Source organism: Actinia tenebrosa, unplaced genomic scaffold, assembly GCF_029948245.1.
Source record: "Actinia tenebrosa isolate PJP-AT-01 unplaced genomic scaffold, QUT_ActTen_1.0 PGA_scaffold2__45_contigs__length_23673736, whole genome shotgun sequence".
Taxonomy (NCBI): Eukaryota; Metazoa; Cnidaria; class Anthozoa; order Actiniaria; family Actiniidae; genus Actinia; species Actinia tenebrosa.
Genome location: NW_028292579.1, coordinates 23,218,980 through 23,245,861, shown reverse-complemented (window position 1 = coordinate 23,245,861; position 26,882 = coordinate 23,218,980). Strand labels below are relative to the sequence as shown.

At 35.3% G+C, this 26,882-nt stretch overlaps 1 protein-coding gene and 1 long non-coding RNA gene across 8 annotated transcripts; one reads left to right on the top strand and one right to left on the bottom strand.

Moving 5' to 3' along the window:
• Nucleotides 1-1,635: 1,635 nt before the first annotated feature.
• On the top strand, nt 1,636-26,699 carry LOC116298557 (uncharacterized). Of its 6 annotated transcripts, XM_031707067.2 has the most exons (19): nt 1,638-1,794; nt 2,779-5,056; nt 9,163-9,204; nt 12,988-13,381; nt 13,843-14,019; nt 15,194-15,316; nt 19,013-19,230; nt 19,527-19,610; nt 20,194-20,278; nt 20,372-20,592; nt 21,314-21,568; nt 21,987-22,347; nt 22,875-23,248; nt 23,661-23,712; nt 23,842-23,936; nt 24,358-25,011; nt 25,617-25,716; nt 25,908-26,011; nt 26,134-26,699. In XM_031707067.2, the coding sequence occupies exons 2-19, from the start codon at nt 2,960-2,962 to the stop codon at nt 26,230-26,232; spliced, it is 5,535 nt and encodes a 1,844-aa protein (XP_031562927.2). In that variant the 5' UTR covers nt 1,638-1,794; nt 2,779-2,959; the 3' UTR covers nt 26,233-26,699. The 6 variants fall into 6 exon arrangements, with proteins under 6 accessions (XP_088889874.1, XP_031562927.2, XP_031562928.2 ...); XM_031707068.2 differs by lacking the exon at nt 19,527-19,610; XM_031707063.2 differs by having other exon boundaries at nt 20,194-20,592.
• Nucleotides 13,237-15,711, bottom strand: LOC116298560 (uncharacterized). Of its 2 annotated transcripts, none has more exons than XR_004197356.2 (3): nt 15,372-15,705; nt 13,867-14,010; nt 13,237-13,369 (listed from the first exon to the last, which is right to left on the bottom strand). It is a non-coding gene; the product is annotated as an uncharacterized LOC116298560 (long non-coding RNA). The 2 variants fall into 2 exon arrangements; XR_004197357.2 differs by having other exon boundaries at nt 13,309-13,446; nt 15,372-15,711.
• Nucleotides 26,700-26,882: the final 183 nt, after the last annotated feature.

Sequence of the window (26,882 nt, the reverse complement as noted above, 5' to 3'; positions counted from 1 at the left end):
AATTGCGATTTTGTTAGTAAACGTTTTCACGGACGTATCGTATATGTACTCTACTATATGTTTCAACACCCTTTCTAGCTATGTACTAGCCCGATCTTCCAGGTTTGTATCAGTGTTTATTAGTAAAAACTGAAAATAGGCTAGTAGCTCGAAAGCTTGGTTAGTCTAGGTTAAAATTAAATAAAAATAAAATGATAATAGAATAACTAACGATAACAAAACAGATACTGAATCGATATTTCTATATATTTTTTGGTATAAATACAGGAGTTTCTTTTAATACTTCTTAGAATTCAAGTTGTCAGTGCGCTATTCAGCACTATGTACAGTTTTCAACGTTCAGTCTTCAGCGACGACTACTTCTCAGATTAAAGACAAGCTTTTTGAAGATGTGTACGCTATACAGCGGCTATGTCCTTGGCCTTAGTTCAGAATCCATATCTTGGATTCCAGAGCCCAACAATATTTCAATATTTTCGTCAGCTCCGGAATTCGGGTTATATCCGATATATCATACACTTAATTTTAGGGCGGAAGTTAAAGATTGGTTATTGTAGTATATCATAAGAAGTGAATTTTCATGTAATAAAGCCAGAAGTAAGGATGACAAACACAAGCACGCAGTTTATAGCTTATAGCATGACTTTTATGACGAAATAGATTGGAAAGAAAAGAAAGAAAAGGAAATAAAGGGGGGGGGGGGGGGGGGGGGAGAAAAGAAAAGAGCAAAGGAAAGAAGAAAAGAAAAACAATTTTTGCAATTCAATTTCCAAATGTACGACATTAATCACATGCATCTCTCCCATTTTCCCTTCGCAATTTCATTTCTCATTTTGCCATCATGTTCAGGACTCTTTTACAAAAAAGGCACGCTAAACTTAATGACGTGTGCATCAAATGAGCCCGCGATGCACCTGTAAGATAATACCATCTTATGTTATGCATGAATATCCCCTGGCTCCCATCCTATGGAATATATCGATGTGGGAGCTTCGTTGTTGCTATGGAGACCATGCAGTGATATACTTTGCATTTTTTAAGCGTGTAACTAGCGTGTTAAGTGGCATGCATAGTCGCCTTTGAATGCATCTTTGATATCAGTCAATTTACCGCGCCTCGAATAACTGAGAAAAAATTGTAACTATAGCAACGAAAGAATTTTGAGTATCACACATGCAGCTTACATTGTTTTTGCTATCGAAACTCGTTTAATTCATTTATCAAAGCACCAAAAAAACGCCACTGTACTGTATCTAATGAGGGCGATCTATTCAGTTCGTTGCTTGTCTTTATCAATCTATACGCGTTTAAGGATTTCGATTTAGGTAATCACGCCAATTATAAATGAATATACGAGTCTTTTCACAATAGGACGCCGAGTTTAAAAGATGGCGCGCACCGTCCAAGAACGATTAGTAAAACATTAACAAAGAGCTACCTGGTTTGTAAGATCACGTCTCACCATCCCCTCCCTTTGTGCTAGCCCGACTATTTGAACACCTGGCTTGGTGAAATTGACATGTATTGTGTGCGCGCGTGGCATCCTCTCGTTTGCATAAATTCGGGACTCGTGGCTATTGATGTGCAAATGAGCTTTTGATCCTCTGATAAAGTAAGTGTCTGACTTCTGACTTGAACCTTTTCTTTACAGACACGTGTATATTGTAAGCCATCAAGAAGATAAACAAGGCCTGTTATTTCCGAGGGTTTTTACCTCCAAGATTGTTGCGAGCAGATCCCGTGAACAAGCTGCATGTGCTTCTTTGCAAATCTATCTAGCTTGGCTGTTCAAAGGTAAACAAACTGACTTCTAATCTCCAGGTGGTGAAGTCTTACCACTATTAGTGTTATGGTTCGCAAACATAACTAGTTTTGAATTTAGAGCCGTTATCATTCGTGAGCGCACCAGCTTGAGAGCGCAAACTCTCTTATTACGAGAAAGAAAAAAATTCGCAAAAAAAATATCTATTCAAAGCAAATTCTATAGAAAAATAGCTCGGATATTTTTAGCTAGTGGGCGTTATTCATTGGTTATTTGAAGCAACGACTTAACATTTGAAGACAAAAGGACTCTAAAAACGACATCTTTTATGATGCTCGATAGATATAAAATTCTAAAGATTCAAACGCACTTTCGAAACTCTATTTCACTTTCAAATATAAAAAATATGTGAACATCAAGTTTCCTTGTTTTGTGTAGCTTTTTCTGTTGTTTTTTTGTTTGTTTGTTTGTTTTTGTCGTCGTAGCTAGGTTTTTATGGAGCGAGTTTTATAGTATGCTCACTTTTATTAAGCGCTATATTAAACATTTATCTTGGATATATAATGTAACATTTAAAAATTGTAATTTTGGGCTGCAGAGAAATATTCTTTCCTGCCGCTGCAGTATGCCTATTAAAAATCCATATTTTTTATTATTCTATCATCATGACCACTCAATACAGTCCCAGGAATGTACTTTGTTAGGCGATGACTGAATCACAGGTGTCTAGAATCGCCCATAGGCGCCTGAATTTTTAGTGTCCTCCTTTAGTATCTAAGAGATAGAACCGCCCGTTCGACGCGTGCTGCATGCGTCTTAAGCATATCTCCAATTATCTTTATATAGATATTTATTTTGCGTTCCCGTTGCGGCTTTGTGTGAGATTTTGTTATCATAGAGAGTATAGTGTTTGGGGATTCTTTTGGTTGTGAGTTTATAAGAGTGGGATTATAGATGGATTATAGATAAGAGGTGTTTGCGCGCGCTCCTCACGCCATTTATTCCATCCATTCCAGGTCGATCCTTCCATCCAAGGCGCCCGTGGTGTGACGGGATATAGTAACCGGCCCACAATTTACCAGCAGTAGGTCTAAACTTACTTATCCATCTTCCAGAAATTCTCATATTTATTTGACTATTCAAAAGCAAAACACCATGAAACCCTGTTGGTAGGGCACTAGATAGTCCAAGGCTCCCATGAGCTCAATTTGTAATGAAGAGCAAAGTTGTTCGGTTCGTTCGGTGGAGAGTTTAATGGTAAAACTTGGCAGTGAAGGTCATGTTGAGGGCTCGACTTGCGTGTCAAGACACGATGGTTGCTACATTTGTGGGGCTATCAACCCGAATTGGCACGTTTACTCCAAACCACAGAACAATTCAACTAAAGAGCCTTTTTTTCCATTCCTGGAATACCATCAGCCGACAGCTTCAGCTCGTCGAATTGAGAAAGAAAGTGGTAAAGTAGCTGTCTGTGCAGTGTGCTTTTCCTTTCTGACTCAACAATGGCGCGCGTTTGAGGAGAAGGAAACCCCGATTGTAAAGCGAATTTACTGGCTTAAGAGACCCGGTTCTGAGAATCCTGAGAGCTTTGATAAAGACTTTGAACAAGGGTATGACATAGAAGAAGGAATGTTAAATCACGGCATGACTACTATGGACGTGACGACGAAAGATCGTCATCACTCGAAAGTGCAGAGCAAAAGTCAAAGTACAGCTGAACAAGAATCCACTGATACTCTTCCCTTTACTGAGGAGCACAGTGACGACCCTCCAATGGAGCCTTTCAGCTCTTCTAAAGTGCTTGAATCGAGTTCTGTCAACAAGAAAATGGCGAAGCTAGAGTTTTGTTTTGTTTGTAGCCGTCAAAAACCAAAAGAATTCATGCGTAGTGTTCACACGCGACCCCAACTCAAAACTGAAACTCCTTTCTATCCATGTCTTACCAAGCATAACCCAGCAATATTAGCCAAAAAGATGGATTTTCTTGGCAAAGTACTGGTTTGTGAGGCCTGTCAAAAGTTCTTGTTCAGACAATGGCAAGTTTTTCAGAAGAATAGCACACCTCTTAGTGAAAGGCAGTACCAATTACGTTCTGACCCTTCCCTCCCACGGGAACAACAATCCCAGCTTTCGACCATGGTATGCTTTATTTGTGGGGTGACTCAACCAGCTACATCTGGAAGATTTCTGTACTCTCGTAAGCATGCGTCAGGAGATCCATACTATCCATTTCTAAATAAGCTGAAACCTCCGCCAGGAGCCATGCCATTGACTAAGCAAGGGTTGACTAGAGCCTGTAGTGGATGTCGCAAGTCTCTGCACCGCCAATGGAAAGAATTTGAAGCAAATAACATTTCAGAAGATGAACGGGAATATAGAATACGGAATGATGGGATATCAGCAACATCATCATCATCTTTAAGAACATCCTTTTCACAACCTAGTATGGATACAGAAACTATATCTACTGTAATGAACGTTAATAATAAAACTGATCTTGCCTGTTATACTTGTGGAGAATTTTGCGACAAATCCAGTATGAGGCCCATTTACACTGGACAGAAAACAAATCCATTAAAAGCAAATTTTTATTTTCCGTTTATTGCGCTGCTGGAACCACCCCCTGGTAGCCGACCTCTAGACCACATCAGTAGAACTCTTGTTTGTAAAAAGTGCTTCAAATTCCTACACATGAAATGGGAACAATTTGAAATGGAACAAGTACCACCTCAAATGCGCATCTATGCTGTGGATGGAAAAGCAAACATCAAACTCAAGTCTAAGTCGTATTTTTGTTATCTATGTGGAGTTAAATGCCCTGGTACTCTTTCAACTTTCAAACTGCATTCCTATCCACATAACGGTGAAGGCGTCCAAGATGGTGGCTCATTTTTCCCTTTTCTAGCATCTCGTGAACCCAAGCTAAATGCATCACAGATATCTTCTGAGGGAACTGCATTGGCATGTGAAATATGTTTCACTAACTTAATGGTGCAGTGGAGAGAATTCGAAAGTTCTGGCCTGCCTGAGGAATCAAACAGATGGCTACGTAAATACAATGTTGACTTCATAGTTTGTTACTTATGTGGAAAACGTACTCCACGAGAGAGCTGCTGCTCTGTCAGCAAATCACTAGTGGCATTTCAGCAAAGGTCTAAAATTTATAGAGGTAGTCTGGTGACGAACAGGAAACAAGATGTCGTAGTATGTGATGGTTGTCAAAGAGGAATAGTTCCAAAGGATTCTGGGAAAGGGCTGTACGCTGAGCCAACGCATGAAACAGTCCAAGAAGAGGTTAGTTGTTGGTTTTATTTATTGTATGATTTATTTTTTTACTGATTTGAAAAGAAATGTAAAATAGAATTACTTGATGCTGGTTTCTCTTAGGCATAGCCTAATGAACCAATGATGAATAGATTTAACATTATTTCTAGATACTTTTGCGCAGCAATCATATATACCATTTTTAGTTATTTATGTGTTTTTTTTGTGGTTGAATAATTGCAAACCATCTTAGCATGAGAAATTTCATGAAACGAGGATTTTATGAACCTTATTTAGCACATATTTTTCTTTAATTTCCAATTTTTTCTGTAGAAAATCTTTAGTAACTTAATTTTTGCTCTTTTTTAAAGAAATATTCCAGAAATGTAGTTGTACCTTTTCCCATTAAAACAGGATCGTAATCTGTCTCTTTTTGCTCTCCATGGCTACTATAAATTTGTATGATCATCAAAAATGATTTTTCTAGATGTAATTATTTGAAATGATAGGGCTTGATAACATGTGTGAGTACTGAAATTCAGTCAAAAATTATTGACACGATATGCGGATTTAGAAATATCAGAATACACCAAGACAGAGCTAAAAAGGCCTCTGTCAAAATATACATACAAAACACTCTTACTTTGGTATTTTGTTACTTTATCGATATTTAGTCAAAAGTAGTAAAACTTTTCCAAAAAATAATTTTACTGAAAGTTTTCTTTGAGATGACAGTGTTTATTTTTTATACTAGTAAATGTCACTTTCTTGGCATTAGAAGTACAATACATTCTATAGGATCACTGTGCGAAAGGTCACAGTGGGATCAATACACCCTCAGAATCTGTTGCCTTAGTTACTGTCACACACGAGTAGTCAAGTGTGCTTGTTGATTCTATTTATCCGTTAAGATTTTTTTTTGGTCTTTCTTTCTCTCTACTAGAATCACAGGTCAAAATTCTAGTTGGAACTAATCTACTCTTGAACAGAGCCTGTGATTCATACTGAGCTTGCTCAACAAATACCAGAGACTCTGGGAAACCCTAGCATTTTAAAAGCTGTGATTAGTTACAATTTATTTTTTGTTGTTGCAATAATTGATTTAAAAACTGAGCTAGCAACCACAGGTTGCAATAATAGATAACCATTACCTTGAATACACCATATTCCCTGATCTGAGATCCAAAAGCTCGGTGAATAATAAATAAGTGTAGATGAAACAACAACTGAATATTTAATGACATCTACATACGAAGAAACCTTGAATTTGGTTACCTTGAAAGTCAATGAAATGGCAATGCAGCTGCAAAGCAAAAAAACAGCATTTTTGGAGAGTAAAATAAACAACTGTTGATTAATCAGTGGCGGATCCAGGGGGGGGGGGGGGGGGTTCGAAGGGTTCCACGGAACCCCCCTTGAAGGTTTGATCTTTTAGGTAATAGAAATATGTCTTATATAAATTTTGCTTAAAAGTATCCACAAGGATAATGTTGAACATGAAATGATAAATATTTGCTGTTATAATGTTTAACTTACCTTTAAGTTTTTGTACTAGATAGTAAATTAGGTGATTTTTAAATTAGGTGAATTAGGTCGAGAGTAAAACTATCGTCGATAAATAGAAATACTACTACTTTTATTTTGTAGCAAGGTTGCATGTAAAGTGCATTATTACTATTATAGTAATGATAAGAGACCTCTTTTACTCTGATGAAGGACTAGCGTCCAAAACGCCAGTAAGTTTTTTCATCTTTTCAGTGTATAATTTACCCTTTTATCATTGCTGTTTCATTAGAAACACTGACGCGGCTCACACTAGTTTTTAGCTAGTTATCTCTTCTTATAACCATTATTATTATTATTATTGTTATTTTGAAATAGCAACATATAACTTTAACTTTAAAAAATCTGTGACCTCTTGGCCAATATTTATTCATTTATTATTCTTATCCATTTCGAATTATACTGATTAATATATTATACCAGTTTTGATTTTCAAATTACCGCTGTGTTCCTTGATTACAGACTCATTTACACAGGGTTAGCCTCGTGACAGTGTTTAGATATTCACAAATATTAACAGTAAAGTAAAGAATGCACAACAACACTTTGACAATACAAACACTTTGAAACTCGACAGACCTTGACTGGAACACATAAATATTCTGCACAAAACCTAAGGCCAACCTTGTGTAAATGAGTCTGTAATCAAGGAACACAGCGGTCATTTAAAAATATTGTGACGTTTATGGGATCTTTGTGTACTACATACTGCATACGAAGTCATCCCTAGTTACCATATTTTGTTATGTAAGACAATTGACCCTTCTAAAAATTATTTTGAATGTAATGCTAACATGGAAATACAAAAGAAATGCCACAAATTCCATCGAGAAAATGTGTGATTTCTTATATAAATTTTTCATGTTGGCCTCACACGCAAGATATTTCTGAGAATTAAGAGTCAATTTTTCATTGATTATTAGTTTTTCGCACATCAGTGCACACGTTCAGTAGTGTTTGAGTGAACATGTTATTCAGGACAATTAGTCATAGTGATTAAAATCTAATACTTTGTATGGTAAGGTATTCTCTGACAGTCTTTTGACTTTAATGTATTTAATTGACATTTTTTATTCTGTTTCAAAAATTTCATATTTAGAATATTTTTATTGATGAATTGAATCTGATGAGTTATTTGTAAAAATAATTTCTTGACTTTCATGTTTAATTTCATGTTTTTAAAGATGTTTATCTTTAATGGCTTTCAAAATCAAGCCAAAAAAAAAAATTTGATAAAAAAGTTTTTAAATTGGAATTTCATTTTTTCATCTTCAAACTTAAGATTGAATTCAAGCTTTCTTTATTTTACAATAATTGTTTTCATTTTTTGTTTGCATGTTTTAATCAGCACAAATATCTTACTTAATAAAAACCTTGAATGTTTTTTTTATAACATGAGATAATTATTTCTTACATTTCTAATTTCTTTGGAATTTGGTTGTAAATTATTTGAAAATTATTTTCTTATAGTCCTAATTTACCATTTTTTACTAGTCTTGCTTGCTCTTAAATGTTTTGAAATTACATATCATATACATATATACAAGTCTATAAATCGTTTTCAAAATATATTTTGTGTAGTTTTACCTCAGTTAAGTTTACTACATGAAAATTTGAAAGTTTAAAATTGTTGTATTTATGTAGAGAAGATGTCTTCTAAATATTGTAAACCTTTCATATATGTAGTTATTCAGACAGCAATACTGAGGCCAATTATGTAGTGTCACGTAAAAAAAAAACAAAAACTGAATATTAAATAATGTTTTCTCACATTTCATAGGGATTAAATCAAAAATATATATGATTCCTCATTATAATTATGTTCTAAGTGTGGCTGAGTGAATCCCACATTTTTCAGTGGATAATTCACAAAGACATGTTTCTCTTTATAGTACTTTTTTTTATTGCCTACTGAGCAAGCTTGTGGTTGAATTCACTGAGAGGCAACCCAAGCTATATGCAAACATACTGAGACATCACAGCATCTCAGGCATTTTCTAGTGTTTTCTAAAATAAAAAGGCCAAGTTGACTTAAGGTTTTGCTAAATCCTCCTAGAGTTTATATCCTAAACACTCAACAAACTAAACTGTTGAGATCCTTGTTAGAAAAAAGTTAATCAGTCATGTCCATTGAGTTGTTGAAATTTAATGGATTTAATATATTCCTGTGAAATTCATGGATGAGTAGAGACCAGTTGAGAAGTAACTTGGTTGGTTAGTTGTGGATATTTGCATAAGAAAAGAAGAAAGAAAAACAGGTGGCATATGAATAGGTGAAGTTGAGTCTAAGCATGGCTAGCTAGCCCATTCCTAATCATAGGCACCTCTCTTCAACTTATTCTCAATCTTTAACACATCTTTGCTCACTATAGACACCAACCTAATCATTTTCTACCGACCAATCCTCTGCTATCAACATCTGACTTGCTTGCTAAATAAAGGCTACTCATCATGAATATTTCATAAGCTAGTTATTGGATCATAGAGGTTAGTGAGTTAGAGGAGAAGAATAGGAAAAAGTTCCCTCTGATTCTTGTGAAGCCTGACCTTTAAACAATTTTCCTTTGGCCCAGAGTGGAAGTCCAAGAATCCCTTGGGAGTTTTGGTCTTATTGGGTAAGTATTAAATGTGATTCTTGACAAACAAAGAGAGATCTTAAAAGCAAAGCTTTAACCTGTTGTTGCCTGACTTGCATATTATTAGAGCAGATGATTGTACTAAAACGCTTAGTGTTCATTGTTTAGTGTTGACAATGCACAGATGTCTCCTTATGCAAATTTCACCATGAAAAAGATAATGCCTAGAGTTTGGTGCCTAATTCTTCACCAAGACCATCTTAAATCAGCATAAATTAACCAGGGAACGTGAATACGATTAACATTGAACTCAAGGCTCAAATACTGACCACTTCATTCTTGGGGGGTGAATGAAGTTTGGGTTCAATTAATCAAGGATTTGATTTGACTACATAACTTTTCAAGGGCTATATTATCAGGATATAAAAAACTTTTCAGGTTAGTGTAAAACGTGGATTACCTTTCTTTGAGAGGAGGCCCACATGTCTTTTTTAAAGAAGTCATCCTCAAAGTCATCGCATGTTTGTTATTTTTAAAGCCTGAACTTTAGCATATTTGAAGCTCTATTACTCAATATCTCTTTCTCTATGGACTTATATTTGATCTTTAAAAAGATCCTCAATTTTGGAGCCGATTTAGTAATATTAATGCTCTGGTTTAGTTCTATTTATTACATAGGATATATGCAATTTAGATTTTTTATGAATGGACAGCATTTCAAGTGAATTTTGAATCCAATGAATCAACCAGAGACAGAAATTTCTGAAAAATACAATCTTGTTTTTCTTGCTAAAGTTTTTGCTTCTTTTACCAAGATTTTTTTAATCACTTGAGTGCCTTCCAGATGTTTTTTTTCCAGATTGGAGAGATACTGTTTTCTGTTAACCCTTTCAGGTTGCCAACACATGTGTTTTTCTTTGTATGGACTTTATCTCCATGTTAGCATAAAGCCTTTAACCAAATCAGCATAGATATCTATCCAATTTCCCCCAAAATACTTGGGTTTTTGTCTATAAAAAATCTGTGACATCTGAACCTCTTTGAACTTGATTTTTTTATTCAAGTTGAAAAAGAAATGTTTTGATTAGAGTCTGTTATGTTTTATGGACACAACTTGATGCAATTTTAATGATTTTCCAGGATGATTATTTTCACTCAAACACAAAGATTTCTCCTTGGCTGTCCAGTTTAGAGCCTAATTTTGTCAATTCTCTTCAACCTAAATGCTAAAGCCAAAGAATTTCAATCACATCAGAAGGAATTATTTTCCTTCCCAAGTGAAGCGTGATGAATTGGTTTCTTTGTGTTTTCTCTCTTTCAATTAGCATAATGCAAATAATGTTTCATCAGTGAAGCTCTGTTTGTTCTTGCTGAACTTCCCCAAATTAACAAAATGGCTAGTATAAAGTACCACATTCATATCTCTTATATTTATTGAGATTTTCTTTGAGATTTTTTCTCACTTTTTTTTCTAGATTTCAATAGGTTAGTTTGTTTTTTGTTTTATTATGGATCTACATATAACACTCAGGATTATCTTCAGCCTCAGGCAATATTTTTTGAATTTCACTTTTCGTTGGTACAAAATAGAACCCACAAAATTACTCTTTTTTTCAGTATTCCACTAACTATTTCCTTCTCTCTTCAATTTATTGCATCCTTTACCTAAAACCCAAGAAATTCTGCATCAAGTTCCAGAAGTGTAAACCATTGTTGTAGTCAAATTCTAGTTGAGCTATCTTACTTTAAAATTTAAAATCCTCATGTAAGTATTAGATTTATTGAATTTTTATTTCAATCTATATTCTAGAATATTAAAACTATACATTTTGTAGACCTCTTTCTTTAAACAACTGTCTAATTTTTTTGATTGATATATTATAAAGCACATTAAGATCACCTTATGTTTGCGATACACAAATTGTAATTTGGTTAATGGTTTCTCATTTTCGAGTGGTCTTTTCCTGCAAGTCGAGTGAAACATATTTACCTTTTAATATTTTTTGACTCAGCATTTCATGCAGTTATCGATCGTTCTTAATAAATAAATCCCTCAGTATCATAACTGAAACGCTAAGACAAAGATAAAACTGATTTGATTGAAACGCGATTGCTGTAAAATATTATGATTTTTTTTTTTTTTCAGTTGGGCAGTAAAAAGGTTAAAAGCTAACATGACTCTTTTTATTTTTCACTTCAAATATTTCTTGTCTAGAATTATTGGTGAGATTTAGCCTGCATTTTAGCTACTGGAGGACAACTTTTTTCGACCCTTAACTGTGGAGTGAAAAATTATCATATTATAGGTGGAAATACCTTTAAGAAAAATTTGATTTTGTTTTGTTTTTTTGCTTAGGGCACTAAGTTATTAGCGTTTGGATAATTCCCATGATGTTAAAAAAACATTAAATTGATAACTTATTAATTTATGGTTTAGATGTTAAGGTTAGGATTAAAATGGTGCAAGCTGATAAAGTGATCTTGTGACAAATTGAAATCCTGCATTTATGGTGTAGCGTTGAGGGCTTATTATTAACTACAAAATGTTATTTTGATTAACTTTTTTCTCAGATACGTGAATATCAATTTTGTGCACGTAGCTATGTATCAGTAAATTATAACCTCAAACTCTATTTATAGAATGTATGTGTATGCACAATACATTGTGTAGTCGAAAAAGTAATTTTTGAACAGTTTTTTCGGTTCTGGTCCAGTTTTTTTTCTCATTCCACAAAACCTAATAGCTAAATTTCAATTTCATTTGTGAGCTAGCCATGCAATATGACTTTGACCAGCCCAGAGGTTGATTCAGAGTATCGATAAAATTTTTTGAGGAATCTTTATTAAAGGAATTTCTGTCATATTTTATTAAAAATTCTGTTTTAATTATTTCTAGTATCTAAAGTTTTACATTTGTTCAACAAACTCACAAATGTAGTTTTTTTCTTTCATGCACAGTAATTTTAAACCCATTTGTTTTCCAATCATGTCTTTTGTTAAGTGCATCTAAATTGGTTTGACCTGAATCACAAAAAAACCTGTTATACTGGAAACCTGTTTTTATTTGAACTTTTTTGTCATTCCTTTGTGGAAGCAAACCCGTTTGTCCTGAATGATTGTTGTATTTCTTATTTTTAACATCTTTACATCTGTTCTTTTATCTTTGCATACTTCTAATACTTATTTGTGGCTTCTACTAAATAAGTTATAAGTGTTTAATGAATGACAATTGATTTATTTTCTCATGATAAATCTTGTTCAATCTTCAATTGACAGAATTGTTTCATTCTGTTATGTTATTAAAATTTATTTGTGTCAACCCTTCCAAAATGACCTCCAATTTTTTTCAATTTTAAAAATTGGTGTCCCCCAATCCCCTCAAATTCTATATTTAGCTGCCCTCCAACCCAGAAAGTATGAATAGTCCCTAAGCATTTAATCTCAATATTCCCTAGACAGTATAACACATCCATGCTCTGGAATCTATCGACTGTTCTTTTAGTAAAATATTGGCAGGCCTTGTGCGCGGTGTTGGTGTACAATGTTGAAAGCTACAAATTTCAAAGCAAAAGTTTGTTTTAAGAATGCTCTGGTTTCTGTTTTAGAAATAGATCTGTAGTTCTAAGTATTTACATGATTTGAAAGCGAAACTTTCAGTCTATTGTAAACTAGAAATTAATTTATGCTACGTAATACTTTACTAAGTGATACTTATTCATTTGTCTCACAATTGGACATCATTGAATAACACTCCAACAGTGCACCTAACCCACCAATCTACTCACAATTTTCATAATGTGATATTTTATTTATACTTTGCAGACCAGAAGAACAGAATTAAGTCATCTCATTCCCAAGACCAAAAAGCCTGTGATAGTGATTGACTCCAGTGACAGTGACGATGATAATAACCCATCTTTAATAGCCAAACGCAAGAGTATATACCCAAGAACCTATCGTCATGCGAATGCTTCCCCCATGCACTACACACCATCAGCTTCACCTGGAGTCTCACAGCCACCAGCACCCATCAAAGACTACCCACCCTCAGTCTCTCCAAGTATGCAACCTTCCACTAGTAGAAGCTTTGCAGCAGCTTTGAGGAAACTTGCAAAACAAGCCATGCCAACAGGTACTTCTTCACCAGCTACGTCTTCTGGTTCTGGCTCTCAGCCAGTGTCACCAACTGTTTCTCATACAAGCTCTAGAAGTGCAGGCAAGTATTGGACATTTCCAATAATATGTCATAAAATAGGCAGTCAACTCTCCCCTAGCGGCCACCTGTAATTAAGGACACCTTGCTATTGTGTGGTACGTTCCAGAAAATATCCACACCCCCACCATGGAGGGAATTCATAAAAGGACCCCCCTACCCCCAGGAACTTCCAATTTTCTTCCAAATCATTTCACAGAGGAACACGAACTCTGTAATTGTGTTCAGAATTTCCAATTTCTGGAACTACACATTCCAAAAAAATCCAATGGTGAAAATGCTGACATAAAATTGACTGAAATTCAAAGTGGTTCGAGCTTACCCCCCTAGATTTTTTAGGCTGCCAGTGGTAAAATTTGACCTGTATTTTGGCCAATTGGCAGGCCATTGTTTCGATTTCTGTAGCTAAGGAATTAGCCATTTATATTTAGTTAAATAATTATAATTGCACTGAACTCTCGTAGGTGTATCCCCTTCAAGAAACTCACCTGCTGCCAATCAGACTCCTCCCCCTCCTCGAGGTGAGGGAACCATCTCTAAGGAACGGCAGCCACTTGTTACCGAGAGAGAATTGCATAACATAACAACTCCACCTATGCCACCAATCCCTGCCTTGGAATCGGATTCCAATCCTACGACAAGTAAGAATTACTATTAATTTATCTTTAATTATTATATAGTAAGGATAGTACATGTGAGATGATTGGTAGAAAAGTGTGCTTTATTAGTGAACGGAGCACAGTGCTGACACCATCAGTGTGCACGAAGTGCTGCTAGATCCTGCTCCTGATCCAGAAATAAAATTAGTAGCTATTATAATAAAACGAATAAAACAGTTTTTTTCAGTGCTCTGTTCAGTAATAAAGCACTTAGGAAGTGCAGTAAGCACTCAAGAGGTAAGAGAAGCTTCTTACACTAACTTGTGTATTTCCTGTGTGCATTATTACTAAACGGAGCATGGAAAAAGCTGTTTTATTTGTTAAATATCAATTCTAGAAAAAAAATATTTTTATAAGATAATATTATGACAGAGCTGAAGAATATTTGTGCAGGTATAAAATAATCTATCCAACAAAACTAACATGGCAGCTGAAAAAGTTTGCTTCTAACATGAAAATTAGTCGAAACCATTTAATTCAGTACAAGCATTAGAAAAGTTATAATGACACCTGGTTAGCTCAGTTGATAAGAGCGTCAGTCTGTTGTGTGGGAGGTCGTGGTTCAAGCCTCTGCCAGACCAACACTCAGGGTCTTTAAATAACTGAGGAGAAAGTGCTGCCTTTGTAATTATATCTGCAAATGGTTAGACCTTCATGTGGCTCAAATGATCATTATATGGCTACCTTTTAAATTATAAAATTTAAGATATAAGGCTAAGCTTGTTGTCATGTTTGAAAATATTTTTATTAAGGGGTTAACTTATAATTCCTTAACTCACATCATTTAATTGCTCTTCAATTTATACATTAATTGTAAAATAAGTGTCTAGCTTGTAATGGCCTGTCACTTAAAAAAATTTAAGCTGTAAAAAAAAGCAAAAACATTATGAACGTATAATATTAGTATAAAACTAAAGAATAAATAAATGAATGAATGAATGAAAAACTTGAATTGAAATTGCCAGGTAGAACTAAAACGTTTTTATAGAGCAAAGAAAAGTCTACTGAGCTAAAATTGTTGTCTAGCCATAATCTGAGCTAAATACTTTAGCTAACAAATTTCCAGAAATAAATTGTAACAGAGTATACTCAAAGTTAGTTATAAACACTTCCCTAGCATACCCCTATTAAGTATTTTTGTCACTTGTTTCAACAGGTGAGCCAAACCGAGTCCCCTCAGTAGGACCTCATAGACATAGTGCAAGAGATCAGGCAGAGCAAACGAGTCACTCCAAAGGACATGAAGTCCTACCTGGGGTCTTCTCTACAAAACCAAGATGTGAGTACCAACACAGACCCTTGGGAATCTTAATATTTTGTTTTGTGCTAATTACCTTGTACTTTTGACAGTGATTTGGTTCTGACCAATTCAAATGAGCTGTAATTCATCTAGGAAATCAAACATTTAGTATTGCCATTGTTTGGAGATGTGAGAGTGTGTGTTCTCATGCAGTCAGGAATTGATAATTAAAAAAATATTGTGCCTCAAGGATATTCCTGTTAATATATTAGCACCAAAATGTTTTTCAAAATACATGCTAAGAAATTCATCAACAATTCAAGTCGTGGTTTCAGTTTTGTGTCAGTTAACTCAGTATTTCTGAGATAAGCCAGTAGTCATTGTTTTTGGGATTACCACGCTTGATTGGAGGAAAATGTTAAGCTTTTTCTTGTGCATGCTGTCAAGTGTGACATCCATATTAGCTTAGAGGGGACTTGAATAATAAGCTTTGCACTTTTTAACCTTGTTTACATTAATTTGACTCAATACCACCTGTCCAAGTGTGGATGACTCTTCTCTGAACCTAGCCATATTGAGTCAGTTGACATTTCAATGGTGAACAAACCATGTTACACTGCAGTCTACGCAGCTTAACAATAATCTCCTTTTGAAAGAATCTCTCATGAATTGAATGATATTCTTTGGCACTTAAAGCTATCAGTGGACTTGGTGTTTTTTGTAAGTAATAAATACAATTTTATTCAGCCATGTTGAAGTTCACTGTTCAGCAGAGAAGGCTCAAAATACTTGACTTATTTTCAATAGACTTATACTGATGGCTCTAACATAATTCTATAAATAATTCTTCACAGATGATAACATTTTTTTAGGCTTCTGCATTTCCTAATGCTTTCAAAATTTCTCTAGAAAATTAATGCACGGATGAAAGGTTTCATTTACTATGAATAATTAATCACATCTATGAACTTTTGTAGATTTTAGCTCTAACACATTTTGAGAGACCAGGATTTTTAACAATTTCTAAACTTAGAAATATGAAATTCTATCCTAAGGAAAAAAATCTTAATTTTTTGTGATTTTTTAACCTACAGAATGATTTCTGATTTCTGTGACTTTGTTAGTAGCTTTCTGCTTTAAGTGCTATTTCCTGTTAGTTTTTTCCTTTCGGAAACATGTTGTTGTAGATTTAGAGTTTATATATCCATACAGCCAGTAAAAAGAATTAAAATCTGGGCTTCAAGATTTGATTTTTAAGCACTCTAAAAAAACACTTTTCATGGCTTCTGATATATCTAATAGCAAGATCACAAGTAAAGACATTTTTGTATAATTATTGATGTTGGAGAACAATAGTGAGTTGCTTAATAATAGCCTGTGAATAATTAGTGGTGCATTGAAAATGAAAGATCCTTAATAACACACAAAAAAAGGTGTTGACAAAGCAGAATTCATGTACACCAAATCACCTTGTAACAAGGGAGAAAAGGAAGTTTATAATTCACAGGAAATGAATCTATTTTATAGAGATTTGTATTCATAAATATCTTGCATGAGTGCTGTTTTGTGTGTGTGTGTGTGTGCATATTTAATGATCTAGATTGTTGGATATTTTCCTTTGTTATTTAACCTGCTTTTCAATCAAGACATTTATTTTGATTAAATCCATCCAGTCTTACTAGTTTAATGGTTTTGGCCTCCTTAGAATAAGAACCAATCTACTGGAGAATATGTTTATTAAATTGATTTGACAGAAATCCTCTAATCCAACTTCCATTAATTACTAAGCACTCGTAGGTAGATCTAATTTGCAGAGATATTATGGTTTTGGTCATTAGTTAGATATCTTTATGGTAGTCCCTCTTAATTGAGATCCTATTGATGGTCATTCATTTAGGGAATATATCTTTACCATCTCAGTTATTAACTGATCCTAAATTACACATCTTGATAATAGAGCTTGTAATGATAACTGTCTTTTTTTCTAGCTTTTGTAAGCTTAACTTCAGTTGTTGATCTAAGAGCTGAATAATAATAATAATAATATTGTTATTATTATTATTAATAACATTAAAAATAAGAATATAATTTATAAAAAATAATAGAAAATATTTTTCTAAATATATCATTTATAAGTAAGATTAATTTTGAAAATGTACTTATAATGAAAATTAACGCTATTATAAAGATAATAATAATAATAATAATAAATTATTAGTAAGACTTTTTTCAGCATTATCTTTAGCTAGTTGATTAAAAATAAAGAACTCATGGACTAGTTATTTCATACTTTACTCAAAATTATTTAATGACTATAAATAATCTCTAAATTAAACTTGACCTTAATTTTATCTCCACTATTGCAAAGTTGATTGTATAAGTCTTGTTCCTAGACTGTTGTTTGAAAAAAATATTATTTGCTTAGACAAAAACAATAATGTTTAACAGACTAAATGCAAACGTCACTCACTATTTATAATTTAAAGGCTACTTGTCCCTGTTCAATACAAGCAGTTCTCTTTTATGCTGAGAGAAAATGAGTTCATTTATTATTTTTTTCTTTTGAGTCCTGATTAGATAAATCAGATGGACAGATTAATGGGAGTAAATTGACAATCTGCAATCTTTTTCGGTTGGAATATTTTATGGCTGATGGAAAAATTTGAACAATTATGAATAAGTTATTATACAACAGGTGTTTAATGACAACAGATTAAAGCTATTCTTGTCTGCTTCTGGTAATGGCTTTTTTTAATCTTTAACTGAACTAAAACTTTGCTAAAAAAATTATAGTAAGAGCAGTATTTGAAAATTTATTTAAATCAATCCAGGAAAAAGTGTTTTTCCTTCCCAGACCTGAATAGATATGCTGCAGGTGAAATCAAATTTATAAGGAAATATATATATTATTATATTTATGAGGGGCACTAGTAGTGGTTGGTGGAGTGGGTCGTCATATATTATACTGAATTTAAATGCTCTGTTGATTTTTTTTTGGAGGGAGGAAAACCAGAGAACCCACATTAAACACTCAAAGAAAGATTTGTTTGTCATATCAAACAACTTGGTTGCAAAGTCTTTGAATTGGTCCTTCTGTTTCTATACCACCTAAAAATGATATCCACTTAGTTCAAAAAACATTGGAGTTGGAGTGATTTGAAGTCTGAGACCAGGGAGCATGCTACAAATTGAAATATATTCACAGCCAGGCAAAATACTTTACTTTTAGATTGAAATATGAAGCATGACCTTTGAATTAATAATGGGTTTCTTCGTATTTTAGCCAGAAAATGTGAAAGTACAAAAATTCTGTTTAGTCTCATATCACCCATTTTAGATCTCCCACTGACAACGTTTTTGGAATAGGTAATATAACTTGGTTACACGGTCTTTGGATTGGTTCTTTTATTTCCATGGAAAGGGATGCATTTTTAATATATTACCTATTAATAATATGATTACCACTTGCATATGGCTAGGAGTGATAGGGAGTCAACAGACAATGTAAATTGACACTTGTCTGGCCAAATACCCCTTAACACCAGTCCTCTTGACTGGTGACATTTTGATCTATCCAATGTGATGTGGCCAGCCATTTAAACCTCTCTGGCCAACCACCTCTTGATCAGTCCAATGTGGCCATTCAATGTGGGCGGGAGCAGACATTATAATTTATTTTAGCCCTGCACTTCTATAGCTAGTGCCAGCACTAATTATTCTTGTGATTACTTCCAGATCAATCAGAGTCAACCATGATATCTGAACATGGCTTCCCCACTGAACATGGTCACCATATGGTACCATACTACCTGCATAGTGGACGACCAGATATACCTCTTTTTATCCCAAGAGGAGCCCCTCTTCCTGGACCACCTCCACTGTTAGCATCAAAAAGAGATGGTGCTGATCCCAATGCTGTGTCCCCGTTCTTCCAAGGCGTTTATCCACCCTCAGTAAGTCATACTCATATATATCCCACATCTGACACAGTGCACAGAAACCAAGTTAAAAATTTGCAAATGAAATTTCTTTCAAAATTCTATCGTCAAAGGCCAATTCGATACTTCCAAACCAATGTCTTTTTGGAACCCGCTGGTCAAAAGCAATATTAAATGTACTGTATAGTTTGTATTGATGTCTGGTGACTGTATTGTCTTTCATATTGAATAGCTGTTACTACTACACTCAGTTGAATCTACCTGTTCAAAGATTCTTGATTTTCAATTGCTGGTATAATGTTCTCCAATAGATTATGGATTCTCCTGACATGCATTTTGAGACCTGGAGACAGCAACGAGCAGTAGAGCATTTAAGACAGCAACATGAACGACAGGTACGGCCAGATATCACACAAAAAGTAGAGCACATACTACTCTTTCTGCATTAGTTTCTCTAACCTAAGTAAGTCATTAGCTTCTAATCACAGTCAAACTCACTCGTGCATTGCTATAAAGGTTTGAAGGTTTGGTTTATTTTTTAAAGTTAGATTTCAATATCATTTTGAAACTTGCTTACGAAACTAAAATTTGATGTACAATTTTCAAATCTGGGCTCTGTTCAAAAAAAAAGATTCTCACAGATTTGTACTAACCCTTATTATTTTCAACTACCATTTTAAACTAATCAGTGTGGTTAACTATACAACCCTGATTTTGTTCAAAAACTCTATTCACAAATGGACATTTTGAGGTAATGCCACAATTGAAATTTGTAATCATGTACCAACACATGTGCCGGTTGTTTCATTAAAATGCAAGCTCTGAAACAGGATTGAAATTCAAACTTTGAAAGATAAACTGAATGTTTGAGTCTGGAAAGAAATACAAGGGTGAGTTTGAATGTCAAAGAATAAGAATTAGAAAACCATGCTTTGAATGTTGATAATTCAAAAACTTTTTCCTATTTTTTGCTTCCAGGAAAGGCCAGTACCCTCCATGTCAGGACACTCTGATCTAGCATCTCCTAAAGACAACACATCTGACAAAGACAAGGGCAAAGAAGGTGGGTCATCAGGTGAACAACCATCAGGCCATAGGATTCATTACTATAATGAAAGTAAACCATCATCTTGTCCTGTACATGGTCATTCCCCAGGAGAACAACACCAACACAAGCACCCTCCCAGCCGCAGCGAACAGTTGCCAACAACCAAACCTGATAGACCGGAGGAGTACAATCGCTTGTTCCTGCCGCCGCACCCCGACAGACCTGCCATGCTGCACCCCTATATCGTTCATACCTCTAGGGAAGGGCTGTTTGGTCCTCAGCATTTGGTTGAACGGCAAGCAGAGATGTTGAGAGAAAGGGAGAGACAGGTATGACTGTTTGCATTGTTTGACATTGCATTGTGTGCAATTATAAAGCAGGGGGTTGGCGGAACACGAGAGAAGTGCAATTATAAAGCAGGGGGTTGGCAGAACATGAGAGAAGTGTTAGGAGAAGCATGATGCGTAGTGGAGTGCTTCTCAACACTTCTCAAGCGTTCTGCCAATCCCCAAGTGCTTTATGACTGCACACAGCACAGCAAGTAATGTTTTTATTTTAAATTAAAATATCCGTTATTTTAGACTGAAAGTGCGAGCACCTGCTGTGTGCTCTCATATAGCACTCACTCCCAACCAATCAGAACGCAAGATTCATAACAGTTATTAACAAATAGACGTCAGTTTTTATGTGCCTTTCCTCTTATTGACGATAAATTGCTTCATCACCTTGTCAAAGTAGTGTGAAATATGAAATATCCGCATACTACTTTGACAATGTGATGATGCAATTTATCGTCAATAAGAGGAAAGGCGCATAAAAAACTGATGTCTATTTTGTTTTTTGCAATAATAAAAAAACGATAAAAACTTCATCTCATTTTTAGTGATTCTTTAAAATGACCAACAGAAAGAGAGCGCGTTTGTTGACGTCAGCTTTATCTGTCCTCTTATCAATGATTAAAAAATAACCAATCAGCCTGCCAGAAATTTGTAAGTTATTGTAAAATAAATAGTAATAAATAATGGAATTTATATTTATATTTTATTTTAGGAAATGATGATGCATCAGAGAATGATGCTTGACCCGAGAGAGCACATGAAAGCTCGTGAAGAAGAATGGCAGCGTCGACAGCATCGTCTTCGACAAGAAAAGGAAGAACACCAGCGTGAAATGGCGCAATACAGGCACCATGTGTTGCAACAGCAACGAGAGATGGAACAGCCAAGAAGAACAGGGGAACAGAGTGGTCTAGATCATAGGCGGTCTGATCACAGACAAGCAGATCATCGCGAAAGAAGTGACAAGGTGCAAAAAACTCTAACCAGTTGATAATCCAGTTGCAAATCAGTCTTGTGCACATTAATATTTACGACATTCAATGTTACTAAAATAGAGTAAACTAAAGGTCGATCAGAAATAGCATATTATTTAATTTAGCTGAGTGGCTGGGTTCTATAGCTGAAATGACTAAAATTGTGTAAAACTTCATGGAATTTTTTTGTGTTGGGCAGAGATAAAGGTAGGATTGTTTGTGGAAAGCAGATTAAGTGGTGTGTGCTGCTAATGTGCTGACAAACTCACCATCACTTATGAGTAGATAGTTGCTTGTTGTTTCACTGACACTGATCATGGAAGGAGCACCACAGGTTTGTTATTTACCCTAACTCCCATAAAACAAGAACAGTTTCTCATTGTATTTTCTCTATCTTCTGTATTCATATAGAGTCCTCACACAAATGACAGACCAATGCCTGAAAATGAAATCTACAGACACTATCCATTTCATCATCACTTCCACCCACTGCCACATGACATCAGAGCAACACTTCCTTTCCCTGACCTTTCAAGAAAAGATGGAGAAGTACACAGGAGTCATATGGAAGCGATAAAGGATGGGCGGAACCCCCATCATCCACACCCTTTTGGACTTCACGAGCCACATTTCAGACCATTCTCTGAGCCCTACCCATTTCATCAAGATAGATTGTCTTCTAGGACATCTGGATCAGATAGGTTGTTTACAGACGCAAGATGGCCAGCGCACACAAGGCCAACTTACGTGAATGGAGACTTGAGAACAATCGGTATGCATGGTGAAAAGAATAAATCCTTTTTATTCATTCATATGAGAGTCGTTACACTAGCCAGAGGCTAATGTTTATGTATGGGACACACTCCACACACACTATTGTTACATTTAAAGTTTTAAGTCTAAGGCAGCTCTCAACTCACATGTTGGTTTTTGAAATTATGTAACCTGCAACCTAACCGGACTCACAATTGAGTTGGGAAAAGTGAATAATATGCTACTGCTACCCCACCCTTGCCTCATTTATTTATTAATAGAGTATTAGGGGTGAGGTATAATGCCAGCCCCCACCCCTCTCTCCCAGGAAAAAGGTAGAAGGGAATGTAATATTTAATGTCAGTATTACTGTGGTTGTAGACTGATATACATCTTTCTGACATTGAACTTCCTTATGAAAAGGGTGGCTTGTGGAAGGGGAGGGGTAAGGTGTAATGTGAAACCACCCACCCACCACCCCACCCCCAGTGAGAGGTACAGACATTTTAAGGATAAAAATAGTCAATTTTGTTATCACAACTGTAGATATACATTCATCTGACATGAGAAACAAGCTGTCAGAAGACTTAAGTACCAGAATCAAGAAAGAGAGCATGGGTGACCTGTCCAACACTCAGCCCACCATCAAACCCAAGTACCATGACAAGGATAAACTGCGGTTTTTAGAAGGTCTTGGGTTAGTCACTCTAGAGAAGAAAAAAGAACTAACACATGGGGACCCCGTGGTGGTAAAAAGAAAGTTTGAAGAACCACAGGAAGCCCCTTCACAGGATGACAAGGCAAGCACTGTGAGTAATGGAAGAGAAGAGACAGAAGAGACAAGTAGTGAAGGGACAACGGACGCAGAAAGTGGTACAACAAGTACTGATACAGAGATATCATCAAAACAATATAAAGAGGTAAGACATGGGACAATAGCATGTTTACCAAGTGATCTTGGGATAAAAAAATTAACATTTTACTGGCCATTTTTTCCTGTTGTTTTATATTTATTCAGTGGACAAATAGTGACTATGTGAAAATGCGACCTCTGAATTAAAGTGCTCACATATGGGCAATTTGTCGTAATACCTTGTTCACGTTACTAGCTTATTCTCAATATAATGCCAACTATATTAGAAGTATAGTCATGTTTTGATTAGAGTAAAAACACCAAAAGTGGGCAATACTTTGCACTTTTTAGCACTAAGAATTATAGCTGCATTTAAACGATAAAAACAATAGAATTAGCATAATTTGGCCCTCTTTAGTATTATTTATGCTGCGTGCTTTAAGTTTTTGTATTCTAATTATTTGATATTTTTTATTTAGAAAGTAAATTTTATGGCCAGACTAGGATTGGTTCCACCTCAGACAAGAGAAGGTAAGTAACTGTACCTTATTTATCAATTTGACACTGTTTTTTTTGTTATAAAAGAAACATCCTAATGAAAAATATTTATCTGGTGCAAATTAGGCAGAGTGATCAATAAATTGTTTTTCAAAATTGCAGAAATGGAACAGTCATATGAAGTAAAGAGAAGTGAACGCAAGAAAAGAAAAAAAAAGGGAAGAGGACGTCCCTCAAAGCGCTCAAGGAAAGAAACTGTAAGTTTTTTTACCATCCTTCCACCCCAGCCCACACCAGCCCACACCAAATGAGCAGCTGATCACAACCTGACCACACACTGATGTGGCTTCTAAGACAGACACTGCTTTCAACCTGCCCACCTTAACCTGCTAGTTGTTCACCACTCATTCCCTCTCCAATCATTCAGTGGACGTTGGTCGTCTCCAGAGATAGACTTAACAACTAGTTGATTCAAACATTGACTGCACTTGACAATTTGTTAATGAATCTTCTTCAAAACCCAAAGCCCATAATTAGATATACTATACCCATTGATAGCTAAGCATTTGGTCATGACCAATTCCTAACCCACCCCTCCCTAAGCAATCAGTTGGTGGTTCTCCTTTCCACCTAGCAATCCACCAATCACATCACAATGATTTCTCATTTCTCACACAGATCAATAACGAGTCTGAAAATGGCAGATCATCAATAGATGCCGAGAACTTAGAAGGACCCCTCACTCGTCAAAAACAACAGCAGCTTTTAGAACAGGGCTTATTAAAACAAGACGCCGAAGATAAACCAGAAGAAAATGGTGATCTTAACAGGGACCTGTCAGTCAAAATAAAAAAAGAAGCCGAGGAAGATGCTTCAAGCTCATATTCATACACACAAGAAAAAAGATACAAAAGTTCCAGGGATTCTGGACGATATCAAAGCCCTCCAATCTCGTCTGAATCTCTAGCATCTCGCCCTCCACCACGCCTTACTCTACAGTCACTCACAAACATGGAGGATCCATTTAATAACTACAATACGCCTGCGTTTAGACCCCCTTATCTACGTCATACTGGACTATTATCAGTCTCTCAGGACTTGAATCACCACGGGGGGATTCCTATAAGTCAACCATTACGTCCAGAACCCATACGCAGTACAGGTATATCATTAAGTGAACAAGAAACTAGGGAATATTTGGGTCACCGTGGATCTCCTGGTGTACCACCAGAGTATAACAGACATTATGCAATGTTACCTGGTCATCAAGGAACCAGTTATGACAAAATGATTCCAGTTCATTCAAGACCAGAAGTAGATGTTGAAAAAAGGGTTAGTGTTGGATTGATATCATAGAAATATGTTTTTAGTATTTCTCCCTGATGCGTTAGGAATTTATGCAACTCCAATAATTCCAAGCAGGCATTTTTGTGTGTGTGAGAGGGGAGGCAGTCTAGTATTTGAGGGACCAGTCACTAATTAAGTCGGGGGGGGGGGGGGGGGGGGGGGGTGGGTGGGGGGTGGAGAAAATGTTTTTGATGCAAAAAAATTTCCAGACCCCAACCTTATAGTATTCATGTTTTTTGGGTACCCCCTTCAATTGTTTAAAAAATCCTCCCAATCCCCCTTTTAATCTTTCAAGGCCCCCCATGTTCCACTAAAAATTTTTTTGATGGGCCCCCATTTTCTCCTCTGTCCCTCCTCTGACTTAAATAATGACTGTTCCCTAAAGTAGTCCGAGTTTATAATTTCTGGGGAAAAGGTTGCTCAATAAGCTTTTTTGCCTCCAATCCTCCTACGTACTACACAGACATCCCATGTGGGGAGTGTTCAAAGAATGGTGCTTTGACTCTAAAAACCTATGTGTAATTAAGCTACCTTCTTATAGGTGCCCCTCATTATGCAACAAATTCAAACTTAAAGTTCTTTCTATACAGGATTTAGGTTCTAGAGTTCCTCTGATGGGAAGGAAAGAGCATGAATACAAATGGCCTGGGGTAGAGAGTGTCATGAAGGCATACTTTCTTCATTCTGGGGGTGAGTATCAGAGAAAAGTACATAGGACTTAAACAATAGCATACCATCTTAGTATCAAGACATGGCATATGGCTGTACCTCAAGTCACTCCTTTGCACTTCCCACTCAATAAAAAAAACACTATTATTATCTAGTTGTAGATTTTGTTTAAAGCATTACATCTCACAAACAATTTCATTAACTTCTTTTAGAACGTGATCATGAACTATCATTCCTACAAGAAAATGCAAATAAGCTGAAATCTAAGCATGCGTCATTGAACGAAGAAGCCAGTAACCTGAATACACAAATGACGGTAAGTATGGGAAATTGATAGTCACTTGATCATTTTCTAATTCCTATCACACCCCTATTCTTGCACATCTCTCCCAACCCCAACTATTTATCTCATCTAATACGTGCTTGATTTCGTTTCAGGACCTAGTTCAAGCAAAGAAACATCTACACGATGAGAAAAAAGTTTGCCAAGAAAACTTAGACAGACTACACTATTTTATGCAAAGTTTTCAAAGATAACAAAAGTCTTCTATTATAAAATATTAGTGATTATAAGTGTATTGACTCATAAAATAGGCTCGACAAGGATTATTGATCCTTTCCGTTTGCTATTTTCTTTCTTTTTTTATCATTACCATACTTCAAGGAGGGCAGACAGTGTAAACGCTAATAAATTATTACCAATAAATTATTGAAGCTAACTATAGGAAAAAGTAGAAAAATATTCATTTAGTTTAAGGGAAAAATAGAGTTCTGCTCTCATCTTGTAAAGCATTTTTCATGATGACAAAGTCAATCATACAATAATTATGGAAAAAATAGTATTTAAAAATATTAAATTATGATAATATTTAATGAGTATTGCACTGGTATATTATATTTTTAGCATGTTTTTTGATGTGTAGCTGAAGTTATATCATGATTGTAATGCATCGTCGTTCATCAGTATCAAAAATAATATTGTAATAAAACATTGTTACAGAAAACGTTTTCTTACATGTTTTACTCATACAGAGCAAAGTTCAAGATAACTGTGTAAAGCTGACTCTTGTCATAGTATTGAACATGACAGTACTGCATTTGATCTCGGTATTAAACTATGATTGGTTCAAATTATGTCCTCAGTTCCATACCAAACAGTGTCTAGTATAGCGATATTCATCATTGAC